This window comes from Carassius carassius, chromosome 1 (genome assembly GCF_963082965.1).
Source record: "Carassius carassius chromosome 1, fCarCar2.1, whole genome shotgun sequence".
Taxonomy (NCBI): Eukaryota; Metazoa; Chordata; class Actinopteri; order Cypriniformes; family Cyprinidae; genus Carassius; species Carassius carassius.
In genome coordinates this window covers 22,267,550-22,290,734 of record NC_081755.1, presented here as the reverse complement: position 1 = coordinate 22,290,734, position 23,185 = coordinate 22,267,550, and the positions used below count along the sequence as shown (strand labels likewise).

The 23,185-nt window shown below is 37.3% G+C and overlaps 2 protein-coding genes across 2 annotated transcripts in view; one reads left to right on the top strand and one right to left on the bottom strand.

Annotated features, from left to right (window-relative positions):
• The first annotated feature begins 905 nt into the window (after positions 1 to 905).
• The window catches only part of LOC132141765 (glutamate receptor ionotropic, NMDA 2C-like), a 69,528-nt gene continuing 47,248 nt past the window's right edge, over positions 906 to 23,185 (top strand). Inside the window, exons 1-2 of the mRNA XM_059551428.1 lie at positions 906 to 1,859; positions 22,338 to 22,779. Coding sequence (XP_059407411.1) covers positions 22,354 to 22,779 — 426 coding nt within the window. The 5' untranslated portion in view covers positions 906 to 1,859; positions 22,338 to 22,353. The remainder of the gene's footprint in view (positions 1,860 to 22,337; positions 22,780 to 23,185) is intronic.
• LOC132111817 (E3 SUMO-protein ligase ZBED1-like) lies at positions 7,446 to 10,198 on the bottom strand. Its single transcript, XM_059519720.1, has 3 exons — positions 10,157 to 10,198; positions 9,331 to 10,000; positions 7,446 to 8,467 (listed from the first exon to the last, which is right to left on the bottom strand). The coding sequence occupies exons 1-3, from the start codon at positions 10,196 to 10,198 to the stop codon at positions 7,446 to 7,448; spliced, it is 1,734 nt and encodes a 577-aa protein (XP_059375703.1).

The window sequence follows — 23,185 nt, the reverse complement described above, 5'->3', positions numbered from 1 at the left end:
ATACCAGATCTAAAAAAAAACAAAAAAACGGCATCCAACTAAAAAGCTATATGACCAGAGGCATATGAAAACATGGATAAATCAATGGCATGATGTTTGGTCATGTGACGTGCAAGAACCTAGGAGATTTGATGTTTGCTGATATGTGGAATTTTGGGATCGTGACTTTCACAATATGGACAAAAGCAGCTGAAACATTCTTCAGGAAAAAAAAAGTTTTGAATGACGTGTGAGTGACTAAATGATGACAGAATTTTCATTTTTGGGGAACTCTCCATTTCTAGAACCAATATGCACTAAAGGTAAACAAGTTCTAAAGATGTACTTTTGAGGGTTTTACAGCAACAGCTTCAACAATTCAGCAATTCAGTTCAACAGTTCAACAAGTTGAACTTTGCATATTTGGATGCCAGGATTGCTGAATTAACCAATCAGCACCCACGACCAGAATAATGGATGGATGGATAAATGATGATTGCTTGTACTTGTGTGTGTTGTCACCATTAAAAAAGTGAGTCAGCGAGATAAATACACCTCCTGAGCTTTAGCACAGAGAGAAACTTCAATTAGGCTACAGCAATTGAGCTGTTGGTAGCAAAACCCAAACTAGATGCTGTACACACAAGTATATGGTTACAAACAAGATTAGAAAGTAAAATTTGTGGCGATGCCGAGAATATTGCATTCTCAGAGTATCAAATTGCCACCAATATTATGTCTGGACTTCAAAGAATGAGAGTAGAAATGCCTCCCAATCATAGAAGCCATCAAGAAAGAGTTATTTAAAAAGAGAGAGAAGATGGTCTAGAGGAAGGGAGGAGGGAGGGAGGAGGGTTAGAGAGAGAGAGAGAGTTAGAATAAATCCTTACCACATAATGATTACGGCTCACAAGTCCTGCCTCTGATATGGAGTGCAGAAGGAGCCGGGATTACAACTACAGTAATCTGAGAACCGCAAGTGCACTCCACAGCCACAGACCAACACATCAACTCCAACAAAACATCAAGGGTCAAGGGAAACTGAAATGAGGCATGTGCAAACGGGACATCGCTTTACAACTACAGAAGTCTAGAAAATAATTACAAACTCCAGGGAATCAGAGGCTAAAATATCTGTTGGCTAGCAATCAACAGCCGGCTAAAACAGAAAGCTCCGCTTATCGGCCTGTGCCTCCTGTGTGACCTTTTAACTGTCAGTTTTTGGAGTAATCTGTGGTGTCTTCTACTGGAATGAGGACTACACTTGAAGAACATGTTGGAAACAAGTTAACAAGGTAAACAAAATTTGTTCGTTGGAACGAAAGGACTTAGAATACACAGAAAATTCCATTTTGGAACAACAGCCAATTCAAAATTCTATTTTACCCTAATGTTCTTTTTGACACAAAACTGCAAATTTATGAAAAGCACTGATTGCTCTTATCTGATTTGGACCCGTCCAATGAGAGTTGAGACACATGCGTCCACCTAACCAGTGACCATCCTGGACAAGGAGCTCTATGCGCGTCTGCACCAGGACACTTGTGGACAGTCGTCTCCTGCCTCTCATTTCTCCTCTGGCATCTGCGCTCCCTCCAACTCTCCACGCCACCTCCTCTTTTCCTCCCCCCACCTCCCTCCATCCGTCCCACCCTCCCCTCACGGAAGATGATGTGACCTTCTGCCAAACTGCTAGAGACCATGCCACTGTCACAGTGGGCTGTTCTGTCTACACTGAAATAGAATCAAACAAGAGCCACGAGAGAGAGAGAGAAGGAGGGGGGGACGGGGGAAAAAAGACGAAGAAAAAAATCAGGACGAGTCACGGAGGAGAAAATGTGCTGTCGGGCGTCCGGGCTGGATGTGGTTTGCCAAAGCAGGTAAATGATCACCTTCACTTCTGGCAGGGATGTTGCTGGCACACACATACACTAAGATGCACTTTAAACAGGATTTGTTTTTTGAAGTTGCGTACCTGTTAATTTGGGCTTTTAGTGACAGAACTGGTAATTTGTGCAGTGTGAAATGAATGCTAAGTGTGTTTGGGTTATGAATCATCCAGAAAGTGCCTTACTGTGTTCGGACAGTGCTGCGAAACTGTGTCATCTCAAGCTGGTGCACCCACAGGTTGGATGCTTGTTGAAATAGTAAAGTTTTCATTCATGTGTGATGGACGCCAGAAAACAAACCTGTAGGTTAATGCCTGTTGTTGCTGTAGTATGTCACTCTGTGGTTCCTGACTTGCAGGTACAACAAAGATCAATCACTTCTCACAGCAGATGGAATGCGTTTCCCATTAAAGTCGTGTGCTGGAATGTTAAAGCGACAGAAATTGAATTCTGTTGAGAGATGAACTGAGAGATCTTGGATAGGAAGCAATGAAAGCTTTCAGTAATTACTGGTGGGAGCAGTTATTATGGAGCACACACTGACGCATTTGGGATTCGTCCTGCTGAAGCTGTGATAATGTGCCACTTTCGTGGTGAGAAGAGGGTGCTTCATAAGAACAAGGTGGATGATGGAAAGAGAGGTAGCCTATTTGGGATGGCTAGAAAAAGACAAAAGCTGGTCTATCAGATCCAATCACAAGTAATCTTTTACAAAATGTTCATGGAAAGTTATTAAGAAATCACAGTGGTGGGTGACAGAAAGAGCCCGGCTAAATATATGCTCCAGGGAAAATGGAAAAACATCATCTCGATTATAATTATAACTCTTCAGTCATCACTCATATCAAGATGATTTTCAGGAATAAAATAATAAATAGTAAAACAGGAGATGATTAGTAAAAACAACTGTTGTTTTCAAATATATGTGTGGAATATGAGTAGAAATGTCATTTATTAGCATTTATGTGAAAAATTCAAAGATTTTGTAGAATGACCTGATTGCCCTTGTATCCTTGTTCTCCTTCAGAGCTGTTTTTTTTTAAATAAAACAGTGTTTTGTGAGCTGAGATATGACCTGATATGATTTTACTTTTAATAATAAGAATAAACTTCGCCCTCACGGGAATAATGTCTACCATTAAGCTCATTTGCTGATGAGTTATGTTGTATAGTTAACAGCAAGTAGACTGGATTTAATTGTCTCTGAAAGCACATTTGCTGCAAAATGTACAGAAGATCTGGCACTGCATGTGTAGTGTGTACTATGAAGGACACTGTGTACATTGTAGAAGTGTAGGACAGTTACGTCAAGTGGCCAGCTGTTACGTCAAGACTATGAGGTGTTCTCTCCTCATTCGTGATTTAATTAAAATAAAATTAATTTAATTTAATAAAAAATGACTTTTTTATCATCTTGTGTAGATCAGTTGAGAAATCATGTCTAGTTTTTCAGTTTGTCTTTCAGCCTGTTAAGAAGCACTTCACAAGATTTCTCAAGGTTAACCTCTTGTAAGTCTGCAAAAACTATAGCTTTATCTTGTCATTGGGCTAATAAACTCAAATGTTCGCCTTTGTACCTAATTACAAGGAATATATTAGTGCCTTAGGGGTGCAAATTATTACCTTAAGTTGATAATATGCAGTAGATCATGCACAAAGCTTTACCTTTGAGGAAACCGTCCCAGTAACAAGCTAAAGCTGCAATTGTTCACATTTTTCACACAGACAAGACAGTACAGAGTTTGCAATTTTCACTTGCCACAAAAATTGCTAGTTGGTTGTTTATTGGCCAAAGGTAAAAAAATAAATAAAAAAAAACATAAACAATCAAGTCTATGATATTTTAGGTCCTAGATGTGGCTCAGTTTCCTCCTTAAGGTTTGATGTTTGTTCAGTTGTAGAGCTAATTTAAAGCCTTTTAAAGCTTGACATTTAAAATAATAGAATATTACTGAACCTTTAGATAAAATATTTTTAAAATAATCTAAAAATGCATATGTAATTTTTTGTTGAGTATCATATTTGATGCATCTGGCTTTTATGGCCCATATGATATCAATGAGATCTTTGTAACAGTATAGCAGACTAAATCATTTGTCACTCTTTATCTCGAATATATTGTCTAAGTAAGACGATATTTAAATGCCTAGCTTTATGATCAAAGCTCTGTGGCTTTTAATTGTGGGGCACATCATATAATAATACATGCCATAATAATACAATGATAATTGAGAGACATGCAAATAAACATTGCTCAAAAGCCTGATGTATCATATTTTCACTTTTTTGTGAAAATATTATGAGTGGATCATTTCAATTTTGCTCCAGTCAAGAAAGTTATTCTTACAGTACATTTACTTTACAAAAATCAGTAATAATTTCACAGCAGGAAGTACCACATGTACCACAACCTGAAGGGGGGTGTTTTACTAAAAGCACTTTGATTTGGTAAAAAAGTATGAACTATCAGAAGGCATATATTACAGTAAATAGTGTTTTTCAGCAAAGGTTTGATTATATTGATAATTTAGAGGCTTTAGAATTTTGTGTATCAAATATGATACAGTTAGTTTTTAATTTATTTAAGTTATTAATAGAAACATACAATCTTTAAAAGATACAAAATTGTCCTTCCCAAATATGAGTGAGGATGATCAGAGGAAGAGCTTGGGAAAGTTGAGCCAAGACATGGAGAGGGTGAGTGTGTGCTGGTTCTCAAATGCCGTGTGCTCTTCTGTGTCAGTGTGTGTGTGTGTGTGTGTGTGTGTGTGTGTGTGTGTGTGTGTTCATCCACCCTGTTGTGTGGTGGACAAGTCAGTGCGGTGTGGAGCCAGCGAACCCTGGGATCAATGCATCTGTTCTCTTCTTACACAGAACACAACCAGCATAGAGCTGACCTAAAATTAAAATGAAACCCGAAAAAAAAAAAAAATAAAAAAAAAAAAATAAAAAAAAAAAAAATATATATATATATATATATATATATATATATATATATATATATATATATATATATATATATATATATATATATATATGAATCAAATCTAAAATAGTAATAGTAAATAGTAATAATACTAAAATAATCCTATTTGCAATACACTAGCATCAAAGTGGCAATGTTTGCATGAACAAGCAGCACTTTATTTCTTCATGAACTTTGTATTTCGAATGTAAGAGTTGTTTTCTGTGTAGCAGGGTGTCGACCAGTGCAAATGGGTCAAATCAGCAGTCAAACAGACATTTCTAAACAGATGCTGTCTTAATCCCTACTACGTCCGAACATGCACCACATATCCACCAAACACACACCCATATTCCTCACATTAGATGTGCACAAAAACCTGTTTGTGTAATACAGAGTCAGTAGCACTATGCACCACAGGTGAACAAACACACTCCAGTAACAGTGGGACTAAAACATTTCACCAGTTGATGTGAAGAATTACATTATATTCATTACGTTGTCTGAGATCACCCAATGCGACAGAACGACATTCAATCTTTGCACAGAGACGCATGGAGTAAATGAATTACTCTGGGGCAGCAGTGCTGCTCTTGCTGGCAGTTTAATGAATAGATGTGGTTTTATGGAGACGACGCTGAAAGCTGTAATGACAGTGCAGTACTGTTTGAACTATGACTGGTCACCAGAAATTACAATTCTGTCCTCATTTACTCACTCTTGTGTAGTTTTAAACTCTTATGACCTTCTTTCCTTCGTGCAGCTCAATGGGAGATGTTTTACAGAATGTTCACGCAGCTCTTGAGTCTAAGTGACTGTATTCCACATATTCTGAATTCACACGGTAGCTCAGTGTGAGGATCTGACCAAAACTTTTCACATGAGGTAGTGTTCTCAAAGTGTGGACAAAAAGTCGTACAGTTTTTGAACGACAAGAGGGTGAGTGAATGGTGATGTTTTATTTTTGGGTGAGCTGTTTCTTTAAGAGGGTTTTGTTGTCCAGTATTTTAGATGAGTGACTGGCACTGCTCACACCGCTTGATGCGATCCGTCTCTCAGAAACACGACAAGAGCTGCATCACACCGTACAGGACAATGCCTCGTCAGCAAGTTGTTACAATATGTGTTGCCCAGAGCTGATCAGCTTAATGAAATGTTTCAATGACACTTAACTGACTCCATCAGTGAGGAGAACCTGATAACAACAACACACACTTAACGGTCATTCTCAAAATATGGAGATTTTTGTTTTAACAACCAGCTGTGTTTGGAGTAGCAAGCATACCAACATTCAGAAATGCAAAATAAACGTTTTCTATTACAAGAATTAAATGTGCAATGTGAAGTAATGATAATAATGTAGCATAGTATTTTTTAAACATTTATGCAATAATACCTGCTGTCTCTGTTTTTAAATGTACGCACCATACAGTTTATATTGATAAATGTGCAAATATATACTAAAAAGTATTCAGTAAGCTAGCATTCAATTCATATTTTGAGAATGGAAATGCACGTGATTGTAACAACTCTTTATTATGAACTTATGTTAAAGGGTAGAGAGGTTAGTGATGCAAATGAGTCCAACCCAAAAATATTACATGACAAGCGTGACACAGCCACTGTGGGACAGATGAAAGAGCAGAGCTTGCAGGACTGCTCCAAGGTCATGTAGGGGAAACTGTACATTTTTTAAGCAACAAGCTCCCATGGCCACATGATCTGTCAATCAGTATAATTCCTTTGAGAAACTGGCAGGAAATGAACATTTCTCCTTTGACTACAGGTGATTATGCACGTGTAGGGCTGGGCGATATGGACAAAAAGTCATATCCCGATATATTTAGGCTGAATATCGATATACGATATATATCCCGATATTTTTTCCGCAAAGTGAGAGCAAATGTTCTGTCAAAGCCAAATATGACGTCACAAGTAGTTTTATTGAAACCGGCCATTTCAGTGAACAGTTGCAAAATCAACTGAATAAATAGTAAACAGGTTTCTTCACCTGGTTCATAATTAAATGCTCAGCTGTTCAAATAACAATAAAATTAAAAAAAAAAAATAATAATACTGTATAACAATAGGACAGGAGTACCTTTTTTGAAATCAAAGCTCCATAAGGTGCACATTTAAATAAAAAAAATATCTTAAAAATAGCCTATAAAATAGGCTATTAAAATAGGCCAATCTTTTTCCTAAATAAATATATTTAAATGAGAAAAGTACAATATAAAATTTTTTTAGTTTTACAACTATAATGGCTTATTAAAATCAAAACAGATTTTATTCTCCTTTCTAACAAATCCACAGATGCAAATAACGAACATCACAAAAGAATATGACAAACCCTAGTAACTTAAGGGCAGCATTTACATATAAAGAAAGAACAAAAAGTGATCAGTTTAAGAACATTTTTTTTAAACATCAGCCTGAGGTTACCTTTTCCTTTTTGTTAACTCAATTTCTTATCTGAACAGTCTCAACCAGTTGCACAAGAAACAGATTATCAACTCAATAAACATTTCCCCCCTCTTTTTTTACTTTGATAAACAGTAATGCTGTCTTGAGGTAGACATTAGAAGACAGACAAGCGTATCCTCCTTCGTTTAAAGATTTTGTGCGAGAAACACCAGCCTGTCAACAGCATCCGGCTTCAGAGATGCTCTGTGGCAGGTCACGATATTGCCACTACAGCTGAAAACCCTTTCGGAGGGTGAACTGGTAGCTGGTACCAAGAGATACTTTTTTGCCAGGTGGCTCAGAGATGGAAAGAAAACTTCATGATCCTTCCACCACTTGAGAGGATCAGTGTCACTCTCCACACTTGCGGACTGCAAGTAACTTGACAGTTCATTTTCAATAGCCTCCCTCTTGGTTGGTGCAGTGGTGGTGGCTGTGCGCTTCTTGAAGAAGCTTGCCAGTCTCTTAGCTTTTGGTGCTACTGCTGCTTCTCCATCTGCAGGCTCAGGCACAGTGGGCACACATAGGCAAGGCGGTTGACAGCTGCTCTGATCAGCCAGTAGCGTCTCCACCTCCAAGACAGCTCTGTGCTTTAATGCATCGACTTTTTCACTTGGGATGTAGGTGGCCCTGAACCGAGGATCCACAAATGAAGCCATCTCCAAAAGGTCAGTAGTGGCTGGGTCAGAATATTTGCTGTTGAGGTACTCAACAATGCTGGTCTTGATCGTTTTACAAAGCTCGCTATCACCCTCTTCACATGCCAGGAGACTTTCGTTAAAAAGGTGCAGCACAGGTTTCACATATGATAGAGTGACGTACTCCTCACCTGATAAAGCATCAGTAAAGTCCTGGAGAGGTTTCAGGACCTTTTGGACTGCTTCTAGGACCTCTAAGTCCTGCCAGGTAGGGACAAGATGCCTGGTCTTTTTGTCATTAGACAGGACTTTGGCCAGTGCTCCTTCCTGCTCCAGGACTCTCTCTATCATCTGCTGCCTGGATCCCCAGCGTGTGGCAGACTCGGTTATGAGTTGGTGACTTGGCAGACCCAGCTGAATCTGGACTTCAGCAAGATGTCTCCTTTTCTTCCAGCTGTACGAAAAACAGCTTACAATTCTTTTGCACAAAGAAATGGCCCGGGTGACACGCTTGTCATTCATGCCATGTCCTGTCAGAATCATAAAAAACTATTAAACAAATGTGCTTATGTGAGAAATTTGACTCTGGTTTCACTTTAACACATTCATACAACTAATCCAAAATCAAGCTTTAGAAATATTCTACATTAATATTATTTTCTTGTTTCATAGTTTATTTTTTTAATCAACACCAGTACTAATCATAAATATCAAATATTATATTTTTTTCTGAATTTTAATCATGTAAGTGATTTTAATGTATTATTATTTTTGTATAATTTATAAATGATGACTCTACTGTATGTACATTTACTCGTGTTCCGTTCTTGTTGTTGTTCTTAGTATTTAATATTAATGCTATTTTTTAATGCTACTTCATATTTCTACTCCACTAAAAACTCCACAATGTCTAGGCATATGTGTCAACATTAGTTTCTAGTTACTTTGCAGTTTGCTATTTTCAATCCAGAGAAAAAACTATAGTCTATCATAATAGCTAAATATATATGTTACCTTGATGATAACAACAGGCTAACCAGCATTTTAAAGTCATAATTACCTCACCTTTACCAGCTGTAACATTAAAGTGGTAAATACATCGATGCATCACTAATTCTTATCCAATAACGGAAACCTAATAAAAATGGTTCTGAAATCTACCATTCTGTATTGTAAATGATTTTACATTTAACACTTTAAGTTTTGTGTTTTATTAATCTATTTAACCTATATTTAACAATACATACTGCATTTCAACGGACACCTGGCCAAGACAGCAGCATAAAACACAAAGTTGCAGACAGAAACACAAAGGAAAATAAGGAAAAACTAACATTTTAATGTTTTTGATTAAAGTAAAATATCTGAATACTCCTTACAACACTGCACTCACCAATAGCCAAGTGCAGTCTGTGACCGAAGCACTGCATCCTCAGCCACTCGTTCAGCTCAACCGCTTTGACGATGTTGCTCCCGTTGTCGGTTGTTATAGCAACCAGATACTTTTCTTGGAGTTTCCAGCTTGCAATTGCGTCCTGCAGGGCCTCAGCTATGTGCTCACCGGTGTGGTCCTGGGGGAAATAACTTGTTTGCAGACACGCTGTTTTCATCTCCCAGTCTTGAATGAAGTGAACTGTCATGCTCATGTAAGGCTCACACGTCCTGCTCGACCACATATCGCTGGTCAACGCAAAATGGGTCACGTTAGCGAGCCGGTCAGCAAGGCTCTGTCTGATTTCAGTGTACATTTGTGGCAGTGCTTCTCGTGCAAAGTAGTTGCGACTGGGAAGCTCATATCTCGGGTCCATAGTTTTCAGTAGCTTTTGGAATCCGATTTGTGCCACAGTTGCAACGGGGACCATATCTTTAGCAATGTGGTAGGACACCGCTTTAGTTATATTACACCACTTGACACTTTTCTTTTCATAAGGCACATTGCGGGAAAATGAAGTTTGCAGTGAGCTTTGTTTCGGGGCTGGAGCTTTTTCGGGTTGTCGATGGCTTGCGGCTGGGGCTTCTGCAGCGCGCAGTTTCAAAGACTCTTCGTACTGCAGTTTGTGCCACTGTTTTAGGTGGTGAAAAAGATTTGTAGTGCTTCCACCCCTGGCTGTAACTTGTTTATTGCACTCCCTACAAATAACGTGATGTTGTTGCTCATCTGATACTTTGAATCCGAACCATCTCCAAATTACTGAGCCACTGCTTTTTCTTTTACTAACCAATTCCTCCGTGCGCTCCGCAGACGTAGTTGCTTCCTCCATGTTTGTTGAAGAGTGGCTCTGTGCCTGCACCCCCACCCCCCCCCCCCCCCCCCCCTCCCCTCGAAGAGGAGGGGCGCTGGCGCGGGGAGCAGCGCAAATTTGAACTATATCGATTTATGCGATATGGTCTAATTCCATATCGCGTCTAAAAATATATCGATATATTTTTTATATCGATATATCGCCCAGCCCTATGCACGTGTCTCTCTCTCACACACACGAACCTCCGTTGGCGCTCAGGTGTAACTGTCAACAAAACACGTGTTTGTATTTGTATTCGGAATGCAATCCAAGTGCACCTTGTAACAATGTCAATACTAATCAGTGTGGTACAAAATAACTCCACTGACTTTCACTGTATGGGCACAAAAAGCACAGATAGAAACAGGAATTTGTCAAAACATCTTTTGATATGCCTTGTTTAGTGTCTGGTCCTAAATATAGTAATAAAAAAGTATTTTTTTGTAAAAACAAGTATTTTTCACCCTACATATGTGACTAACACAGCTGCGTCCCTTCCCCGTGCAAAAGGTCACTGAAAGTTACTACATTTTCAACACATGGGAGACCGAGGGGCAAATGGGTGTCAATCCACAAGGCAGATTACAAAACAAAGTGGTATGTTTATACAAGGATTACTCTGTGTGAGTGGGTTGGTGGCAGTGTGAGCTGGAGAAAGCAAGTGTTGTGTGTGAGCCGAGGAAAGCAGATACGCTGCTGTTAAAGCAGTCCAGTGACATCTGGATGAGGGGAGATGCCTTCTGTGGTGGATGCCTCGGCTTCAGCTTAAGGCCGTCTTATCATGATCCCACACTCAAACTGGGGCAGTTTGGTTAGAGAGTCGGACTTGTAACCTGAAGGTCATGGGTTCGAGTCTCAGGTCCGACAGGTATTGTAGGTGGGAGTGTCCAGCGTTCTCTCCACTCTCAATACCACGACTGAGGTGAGACTCTTGAGCAAGGCAATGGGACAACATACTTGGCCACATGTTACTTCACTTAACTTCAAATAGCACACACATCACACACACGTATCTATATATACATGAAAACCCAGTAGATGCTTTTGCTGCGCACCATAACCCAACCTGCATAAGATATATGGAGTCTACGGCTTCAAGTGTCAAGTAAAATGGATCGTTGCCCCTGCAACACATTTTCAATTCCAACGTAATCTGCTGCCTTTAAGATGTTATTACAGTTAAACAGCCTGGAAAAAATCCTCACTCTCACGCTAAAACAGACCAAAATAGAAAATCTGTTTGTTGTGCTAAGAAGGTTGACAGTGAGTGAGAAATGTGTTTGGCGGAAAAGATCTTGATGGATGGACTCTTTGCATCTTTCTAAGACTCTGGGTTAATGGAGATCTTTACAGAATGTCCCAGGCGCTGGACCAGGACCAGATCCGTGTCCTTTCTGATGGTCAAGATTAATGCTGATGAGAGACAAGCTATGTGAAGAAGGTTATAAGCTTTTTTTCTTATATTGAGAGCTTAGGATGAGACTTATGCATAAGGGGCAAGTGTTAATGCTGAAACCAGTTACCGTGTTTTTAAAAAAAGTTTCTTTCTTCCTCGTTCTTGCATTTAATGTGCAATATAACCACTGTGTGGAAATTATTTATTCTACAATTCAGTGAGCATGATTTCCCTGTGATGTGACAGCTTCCCTATGATAATTTTTTTACACAGTTTTTGGTTTGACTGCCTCAATTGTTTTAGTAGGATTTCATTTGAAACAATTTTTGCTCAGATTGCTAGTAAATTTCACAAATAATTACAAATTAATGGCAAGTAACACATTGAATTAGACATAATATTTTGTAGTAGAAAACAAAAACTGTATTAACTCGAACAGTATTTTCTTGTAAAATCTACTTCAATAATCGTTTTATATTTGTGACTCTGGACCACAAAACCAGTCTTAAAGTGCACAGATGTTTGTAGCAATAGCCAACAATACACTGTATGGGTTAAAATTATAGATTTTTCTTTTATGCCAAAAATCTTTAGGATATTAAATAAAGATCATGTTCCATGAAAAGATATTCAGTGAATTTCCTACCCTAAATATATCAAAACTTAATTTTTGATTAGTAATATGCAATATGCAATTAGCAATAATTTTTTATGCTTTGCTAATAACTTAATCTGGCAATTTTCTCAATATTTTTGCACCTTTAGATTTTCAAATAGTTGTATCTTGACCAAATATTGTCCAATCCTAATAAACCATACATCAGTGGAAAGCTTTATTTAGCTTTCAGGTGATCTACATATCTCAATTTTGAAAAATTTACACTTAATGGTTTTGTGGTCCAGGGTCACATATTACATTGGTAACACCAATACAATTAAGTAAAGGGATAAATGTTTTTTTTTTTTTACAATACAATAATTGTTTACAACATAATAAATACTCTATTTTATTTATATATTTTTTTAACACTGTATGAGTTGTAATGAGTTGTAAAATGCAATGCAAATCACTGAAGTCATGCATGTGGCTATTTGACAGAGAGAACCAAGACAGACCATTTTTAATATGTTAATATGTTTTATGCTAATATGTTAAATGTATTGATTTATATAAACTATACAATATGTAACTTTAAAAACTTAAAAAAATGCATGATAACTAGATTCCTTAAACAATTTTAGGATAAAATGTATGATTATGATAATAATAATTTTTTAATAACCTTTTTGCATTGTGCAGTTCACTAAATGTTTCTGCGGTGTGACTAATGAATGTTTACCAGTTCAAATATTCCAGGCAGTCGCTCAATTAACATAAGGTCATAAAATGCATGCATAATAATTAGATAATGTTGTTCGGATAGAGAGTAGCGTGTTACACCGCAGGACACTTCTGTGACTATCACGTCACAGTACCTATGTATGCATGAACTGATGATTTATTATTTATTCGAGGATGTCATGAGTGTAATGGAGGAAATGGATAGCCTTTGTATTTGTTAGACATAAATGCCAAACTAAACGCTTAAATCACTCTTAAGTCACTGACTTTAAATGAGTCAGACTGTAGCGATCCGAGATCTGAGTTAGTAACTTCTTAAACTGAAGTACATCCGGTTTATGATCAATCAAAACATGGGGATTATTACATTACATTTAGTATCTGCCCATACAGATCAACGTCATCCCTCTATTTAAAATATCTCATTAGATCTCTATAAACTGAGAAAGACTTTGATTCTTACACATTGAAACGCAGTAAGATTTGGCCAGCTCTAGAAGGCTTGTTCGTGCAGTCACCTTGTGAGGCGTTTGACTACCTACAGCAGCTCTCAGAATCAGTCAGTGTCATGTTAAGCCAGCACGACTGCTGCATGACTGTGCTTTAATGAGACATAATGGCTCTTTAATGGCTCGTTAAGCCACAGTCATGCAGCAGCCTTAATGAGCGCACATGCACATGCTAAAGTACACTGTCAAACACAATACCACAGAGAGTCAGCACAACTCTTCAGGCCAGACAGGTTACCTTGCTTCCTGTTTCATGTTTCGTAATTTACCTTGGTTTAGAAATTCACACCGCAATTTAGGTTTAGCACCACAAAAGCTTAATATCCAAAAGTTTTCAGTAGCCTTAACCTAGTGTTAAGCATAGTGTGCTAAGCTTATAAGATGTAGGGCAACCAGAGAAACCCTTGATATTGAGAACATGGCTTGTGTGATCTGTTTTGTTTTTGTGGTTAAAGGTTTGTGGATTCAGTTGAGTTGGTCACGATTTGGCAGGTTAGCAAAGGTTTGTGGGTTGATTTTAGGGGGTCTTGATTTAGTAGATTAGTGTGGGCAGATAGCCACTGCCAGCAGATGCTGTATCTACACTCTTCCGCATGCAGAAAGCAATCTATTGACACCCAGAAGTATGGACATGAATAAATATTTACATCAGAAGTATTTCATTATGTTATTGTAGATGTATATAAGATGTTTTGGCAGTGACCATCTTGCAGTGTTCAACAAATAATAATACAAAAGAGAATGTAAACCGACTACATTAAAATCCTGTTAATTAGTAAAATGTAACATTTTTTATTTATTTATACTGTACCAGGAAAAAATGCATTTAATGTAAAAAAAATTCATTAATTATGTAATGACAATTACCTTTTTTTTTTTTTTTACAATGCTATATTGGTTATTTGCCATTAAAATAATATTTGCAATTACATTTTATTTTAATATATTGCTTACGTACAGTATAATAAGTTGCTTTGTCTGTGTGTGTGTGTGTGTGTGTGTGTGTGTGTGTGTGTGTGTGTGAGAGAAGCAAGGTCCTCTATTTTGATAAGCATTGGTCATGACAGATCACAGTTTTTATGGTTAAAGCATAATATTTAACAATATTTGCAATAAATTATTATTATTGTTATTATTATTTTCATCATCATCATCATCACTTAATTCCCTGCTCAACACCTTAAATTTTAAATTAGTATGCTTCTTATTTTTGTTATCACTTACTGTGCTTTGCGGAAGTAATTAATTATTTTTTTCTTCACATTTTGTTATGTTGCTGCCTTATCTTAAACTGCTTTAAATTACTTTTTTTTCCCACATCAGCCTACACTCCGTACACCATAATGACAGAAACAAAAACAGCAAACAACTTAAATAAGTCCATTGCATAAGTATTCAGTACTTAGCTGAAGCACCTTTACAGCATCAAGTCTTTATATGATGCGACAAGCTTTGCACATGTGCATTTGGCTGACAGACATTTTTAGGTTTCACCAGAAATATTTGACTGGGTTCAAGCCACTCTTACTGTGTGCTTAGGTTCCTGTTTGTCCTGTTGGAAGGTGAACCTTCTGCCCCGTGTCTGAGCTTCTGAATGCTCTGGACTGGGTTTTCATTAAGGCTCAATATTTAATGAGCTTTTCTTCTACTTTGATGAGTCCCTCAGTCCCTGCCGCTGAAAAACAGTCCCACAGCATGAGGCTGCTACCAGAACGCTTTACTTTTGGGATGCTACTCTGCAGGTGATGAGCAGAGCTGGTTTCTTTCAAACATGATGCTTGGAAGTGAGGTTCATCAGACCAAATAATACCCTTTCTCACAGTCTGAGGGTTCTTTAGGTTCTTTTTTGCCAATTTCAATTGTGTTTTCCTGTGTCTTCTCTGAGGAGATGTTTGAGTTTGGCCACACCTCCATAAAGCCCAGATCAGTGGAGTGTTGCAGTGATGTTTGTCCTTCTGTAGATTCTCCACATATGATCATGGAGCTATGAGTGACCATCAGGATTTTGGTCACCTGTCTGACAAGCCCCTTCTCCATCAGTTGCTCAGTTTGGCCAGGAGGCCAGCTCTAGGAAGAGTCCTGGTTGTTCCAAACTTCTTCCATTAAGGGTAACAGAGACTACATGCATCTGTGAGCTTTCAGTGAAGCAGAAGTTTTTTCTGATCTCTTCTCCAGACGTGTGGCTTGACTCAAACCTTTTCTGAGCTCTGCAGGCAGTTTTTTGACCTCAGGGCTTGGTTTTTCCTCTGATATGCATTCATCAGCTTATAGACCTTTTCTGAGAGGTGTGTGCCTTTCCAAATCATACCCATTCAATTAAATTTGCCACAGTTTATCTTCTCATGAAGCGTAACATCTAGAAGCGATACGAATGCTCCTGAGCTACATTTAAACTGTGCCAGATAAGGGTATGAATACTTATGCAATGGAATCATTTAAATTCTTTGTTTTTCATACATTTGCAAAGATGTTAAAAACATTTTCTTTTTTTGTCAGTATGGTTTATGGAGTGTAGACTGATGTGGAATAAAGTCATTTAAAGCAGTTTAACATAAAAAAAAAGAACGGGTGTGAATACTTTCGCAAGGCACCGTTTGCACATTAGGGTGTTTTTATGTCACAGCTGATGTTATTAAGTTCATATTTATTGCGTTATTTTGGAGTGATGCGTGTTATGCTGATATTTGTGGTGATAGAGTACAGTACAGTCAGCTGTCTGTAACCTGGGAGCTCAGCGTGGAGCGTGAGAATCATGATGAACGGCTGCTGGAGGAACAGAGAGAAAGTATATCTGCGCATTAATGTGACAGCTTGTTACAGATGTTTATCACGAGGCAATAATGACAGGCATCATTTAATCAAGACAACAGGAGTAAATATGAACCTGGAGCTTGTCAGGGCCGATGACAGACAGCCGGATGTTGAGTTACGATAGCTAAGAGGTGAAATCTGATGGCAGGCTGAATGAATGCTGCACTTCAAACATTCGTCAGCGCCACAGTCACCAAGATTCAGATTAGAATGGAGCGCTGACCTTGATCTGATGTGACAATAATGGCGCCTGTTTATTGACTCCACTGTTTGTCCCAAAATGAGATCAGTGAAGGTGCGTCTAATTTGAAATGATCCTTTCACGTCTCCTACACGTCCATGGGCATTTAATGGGATCAGTTTGCTAAGCAAGCTGCATGGTTAAATCCTTATTTTAACCTGAGACTTTTTTTTAAACCTTACTTAAATCATTTGAAATAAGTTAAATATGGTAAAATACCATATAATAACAACAACAATAATAATTATTATTATATGCTCATATTTTCTATTTATTTATAAATAATGTACTAATAATATATACATTATCTTTTTTAACATTTATCAAAAAAAAAAAAAAAATAAATAAAAAAAAAAAAAAATATATATATATATATATTGCATCACAGTAATGGCTCATATTAATTATCTTTATTTTCTTTATTATTCTTTATGATCTTAATTTAAATTATTTTAAATAAGCTTAAACATGGTAAAGCACCATATATTATTATTATTATTATTATTATTAATACTACTACTACAGCTACTACTACATGCTTATTTTTATTTATTTATAAATAATGTATAAATCATTTAAGCAATAAATAATGTTTTTTTGCATCATAGTAATATCAATATGGAAGTCAAGTGTTTTTTAGTTTTTTTTTCTTTAAAATAATGTCACTTATATTTACCTCATTCAAAGTATTTTAAATAAGCATACAATTAAAAAAAGCCTTATTGTTATTATGAATATTTTTTATATAAACTTTATAAGCCCTTATCAAAGCATTTTAACATGATTAAGCACTTTATTATTACTGTTTTATGGTTATTTGGCATGAAAATAATTGTCACTTTATATTTTATATTATGCTTTTTTAATGATTTGTAATATAGTGATTATATATAAAGCTACACAGTATGTTAAAGAGTCTTTTGGCTCTTGCATGCAGTTTTGCCGGTATGCTGTAATTCTTGTGCAATATTCAGTTTTATTTCATCTGATAGTTCAAGCAGAAGAGGAGAAGGTTTTTTCCGAGCTTATTAAGTTGGCCTAGTAGTTCCCTTTTATCTCTTGATATTACAATCAACTCCTGGATATGTGCCATTTTAAGTAGGGGGTTATGGGAAGGATTGCATCTTTAAATGTCACTGTACCATTATGAGGAATTTGCTGGAGCCGGAGTGTGATGGAACTGGAGTTGGAATGCAATTCCCTTTGCCATATCAAAGGCTCGGAATGCTGTGAATGAATGGGGAAAATGAAATCGGGGATGGATAGAAATACTTGCCAAAGAACTATACTTTTTAAAAAGCTCTAGTTCTAATATATGAGGACTTTACTGGGAATTTTTAATGGGGTTATTTTTAAAAGATTAACCTGTAGAGACAGTGACCTTGAGGTTACCAGTTACAACAATTTGTGAAAGCTTCAGAAAGCAGACTTCAGCTCAGAAACGGGTTGAGCTTACAGGGATATTTTGGTACTCTTGTTAAAACTGATGTACTGTATGGTGTCAATAGCAATCAATAAGACCTTTGTGACTGTAGCTTTTCTTCTCTCTTGCCTCCACTAGAGGGTGTTGAACACTTCTTTGAGGTTTGAAGCACTGTATTAAAGAGAGTGATCAAACCTGCAGAATGCACACTTATTCTCCATATTTTTTGTTTTTTGCTCAAGACATTGCACAAACAAAAGACGTGTCCAAAAAAAGAGTGCTGGCGGATAAGGAGCGGAACACGGGAGGGAGATGGTGGGGCGCTTCATGCCAGGATGCATCTGCAAGCGTTACTTTGATCTAATCTGGTCTATGTTCTCAGAGGCAGCACTGATTTACATGAGCCAGATCAGAGAGGTCACTAATCTGAGCAGACACACAAACTTTCTACTGATACAGCTCGGGACAGCCAAGGACAGTGACACATATTAAACCCACGCAGGGAACGAGAGAATAAAATAGTGTGTGAGAGAGACGAGGGGAATGAAGTATAAATGATAAACTTGTAGATCGGTGGAATGGAGCACAACTCTTAAAGGTGGAGCGTTTTATTCCTCTACATCTGGGAATTGGAAAACATACAAAGCATCAGTGTTTGCATTTCCCAGGAAAAACAACCTAAAGATTGCTAGTTTATAGCTGTCTCTGGATATTAAGCTTAGATAGAGAGAGAATGTTATTATGTTGTGGCAGCCATTGCATTTTAGCACCGAACGGCAGATTATAGGGATGCAGATGGCTCTCAAACATGGTGAGATTTGCCCTTTTACCAAACATTTTACCTCAAAATTAAAGGAAAAATAAAACAATATTTTAAAATCATCAATATAGTTTAAATCATTTAAATAATATATATATTTTTTGCATCACATGAATGATAGTGAGGTTTGTTATAACCATATTGTTCTAAAAACTAAGCACCATGTTATTATTATTTTTATTTATTTATAAGCACTGAATAAACAATAATTTTACAGCAATGTCGAGCAGTAATTTGTCATGAAAATAATATCACTTATATTTACATTATACAGATCATTTTAAATAAAGTTAAACATTCTAAAGTTGCACTTTTATATAAACGTTTTTTGCAATACTCAAAGAATTATAAATAAACTTAGACTAAGGTAAGCTAAGGTAAAGCACCATATTTTTATGATTATAATTACATGCTTATTTTCTATATATTCATTCATTTATAAATACTGCATGAATAATATATGTATTATTTTTTTACATTTCAGTAATGGCATTGAGGAAGTGTAATAGTTATTTGACATTAAAATAATATCACGTTACATATTATATTATATATTTAAATATACAATAAACATTCTTGAAAGGTTTTCGTGAGATTCAACCCAGGTGCGAGAAGGACGCTTATTAATTTCTCATAATTATTAGTCAAAAGATAAAAAAAACGTTTGATTCTACAACCCTATTAACTCATGTACATGACCATTCACGGTCCGTATAGAGTTATGAATAATGTACCTCACTGTCTGCATTCACATCAGTTACAGTAGCAATTTATATCAATGAATTGCTGAACATTTCTCACAGCTGTGATAGTGAACAAGTAAATGTAATCAATCAAGCGAACAGACAAGCTTGTGCATTGAAATGAATGTGTAGCCAGTTTATGTCACAGCTACTGGGAAAAATGAGATGGTGCCTGTTTACTTTTGTTCCACTTGATGGATATTTGTGTAAGTGCTTCAAGGCCATGCAGGCCGAGTGTCGTGCGTCTCTTTCCTCCGAGTAAGCATGCATGTGCAATCTGCCAACTGCTGTGTTCAAATCTGTCAGTGTCACTCTATAAAATGTCCCACGTTGCCTTAGCTCGTGTTTACCAGTAATGTGCTTTAATCAAATTCACCATGTTTTAATTTGGTTCATTTGTCTGTCTGACATATACCTGAATTAAATGGCCATATCGACAAAAGTAATATGGTTGATTAGGTCACTGATTACATTTTGCACTTTGCTGCGTCTCGATAATTCCTCCTGTAGCAGAACTTGATTTATATCCCTCACATTTGGTGCAGAAAATGGCTTTTAAGGGATAGTTTACCCAAAAACAGAAAGTTCTGTCAACATTCACAGAAGAAAGAAAATCATACAGGGTTGGAACGACTTGAGGGCGTGTAAATGACAACTGAATATAACTATTAATTTTGAGGTTTACACATAGCAAGCGTGCAATTTCAAGGTCATAACATCTGGGATTTGATTGACAGTTGAAGTTGTCCAGCTGTTCAGTTTTAGAATGACCTCTGTTACGTCTGATGAATAATTCCGAAATATCGGTTCAAAAGTTTAGGGTCAGTAAGATTTTTTTTTACCAATTAAAAATGTTCTGTTCTATTCAGCAAGGAAGCATTAACTTAATCAAAAGTGTAAAAGACGTTTTAAATGTTGCAGATATTAATAACAGATTTCTGTTTCAAACAAATGCTGTTCTTTTACAATTCTATCGAAGAATAAAATAAAAAAAATCAGTATGTTACCATTTTTATCAAATAAATACCTCAATCTTTTGAACGTTAGTGTGTGCAGTATAAATGAAACATGTGATACAGGGTCGGTGCAGGAATAAAGTTATCTCTGCCACACGAGACCGTCAGATGAGGTGATACCATCAGGCCATGAAGCATGACATACTAGGGGGGATTACAGAGGATTACATGGTGTCTGGCTCATGAGACACGCTAAATTTGGTCAGCATGTTAAAAGTGGCATCTCCATGGCACTCGCCTCCAGGCGGCCGGACAACTAAAGCCATTCAAAGACCTGAATCCCTTTAAAAACAGTGCTCCAAGCATCCATACGGATGTTGTTTTGATATCACTGGACTCAGAGCGTGAAGGAAGATTGGGCGAGTTATAAAAGGAAGATGATAAAAGAAAGCTGAAATTAACCTCAGTTTAATGTCTGAGGTTTTTATATCCACACTGGCGACTTAAAACTAGCTTTAAAATGCAATAACGTTACTTTAAGGCCCACGTTTATAGCATCTATTGCATATTGACTTTTAATTTCAGGGATTATCTGCAAAAATAAAGGCCAAAAGGGCACACAAGTTAGGGGTCATAAATCCCCACGTTCTCCATTTGTTGAGAAAAGGAGATTTTTATATATGTATATATATATATATAGTGGCCACCATCTGTTGGATGTGATTTGAGAGTGGTGGCTCTTAGGACAGCAGCTGGACAACCCATTGACTCCCTGACTCAGAACGTGCAACTCTAATGGCCTTTAACATTTAATACAAAAATAGTCCTAAATGGTTTGCTTTGCTAATGTTGACTGACAATGGAACGAGTCTGACATCTGGATTATGAAGTATTATTGCAATGTTTTTACATGGATGAAACTGATCCTTTTACAACACCACACCTTTTTTTTCTCTGTGTGCAAAACAGCTTAATTCCATGTGCGAATTACACAGTGTAAAAATATAAAAATGAATAACATCCTTTGGAAATGTTTTACATCATGAAATGTCTTAAAAGGTAGAATGAAGAGTGGAGAATGGAGTCAGTCTGATGTTTTTACATTTTAACAAATGATTTACGAAGACAAGCATTTTTGTCTTTGGAATAATGTGTTCCAATGAATCATTCACATTTTTTTAAATTAAATTTTATTTTAATATCTAATGAAATGTTAATGTAACGTCCTTAGGCAATTGCAGCAACAGCTGATTTTTAATTAATTGAATTCAATAATAATTTAATGTTATAGTTTACAGAGGTAAATTTATGTACTGTTTAGCTTTTTTTTTTTTTTTTTTTGCCATCGACAACAAAATTTCCTGTGGATCAATTCTGTGTTATGAACGTTGCCAGAAAAAAAAATCATATTAAAGCTGAATCTCTCAGATGTAATTTTAATGAGACTTAAAGCAGCAAAGCATTGTTTCTGAAATTCATACTATGTTTACCTGCACAAATATTGTTTGTAAGGCCAATTCATAAGACATAAATAAACATGAATGTTTGTAGGCGTAGAAGTGAAACATACTATTCATAAACAGATATACTGTACCTATGCACCAATGCGCATGTGCACAAAATATTTACATCCAAAATATAGTCGTATTCAAGTGTTTACATGCTTAGATATTTCCTGTTGATCAGATCAAGCTCAAACGGATCAATAAAGGTGTTTACATGAAATCTGATTGAGCCACAATCCGATTACTAATGGATTATTTGGGTGCATGTAAGCGTAGTTAATGTTTACTACTTTAATGTTTTGACTTCTTTCTGAGGTGCTTTAAGCCTTAAGCCCCTGTGATTGACACCCGTTTGTGTTTTCTTTCATCCAGGCAGTAGGCGACTGAGATGGGCGTTCATCTAGGCTGTCTCAGCGACACACTGTGGCTGCCGTTGCTGCTGCTGCTGTCTGTCCTCTGTGCCCCTCGCTGCCAGTGCCGCCCGTTTGGGATGGTTGAGCCCACCGTGAATGTGGCGGTGGTGTTCAGCGGCTCCGCCTACCAGATGGAGATCAAGGGGCGACTGAGCCGGGAGAACTTCTTGGACCTGCCGCTGGAGGTGAACCCCATCACTGTGCTGGTGAACAACACCAACCCGCGCACCCTACTGACGCGCATCTGCGACACGCTGGCTGCTAACAGGGTGCACGGGGTGGTCTTTGAAGACAACATTGGGTCCGAGGCCGTGGCGCAGATACTAGACTTCATCTCAACGCAGACGGCCGTGCCCATAGTGGGCATCAGCGGGGGATCTGCTGTTGTCCTGCCTCACAAGGTCAGAGTCCTGCACCGTGCCAGTTTCTGAGGTTGCTTGACCTGGATAGTTAAACTCTGATTTCTGGGTGTTCATGCTGAGATAAGATTCCCTCAGAGTTCTTTCACGGTTCGCATCAAAGATTCGTAAGGGATAATGTTTGCTGAGCAGCACAAATAAACCATGACAAGGTCATCCAGACCCTGATGTGAAATGCAGAGTTCCTGAATAACCCTGAAGGGGGTTATTTTTGGCTGACTGTACATTATCTGGCTAATTACGCGGTTACCTACCAAGTAAATAAATAAATCGCCACAAAATATTGATTTGAGATGAAATAATATTATTTGAGAAGAAATAGAGTACAGAGTACTACAAGAAAAATGAACTAGCAAAGCTTTGTAGTGAACTAGGGACAACGGTCTAA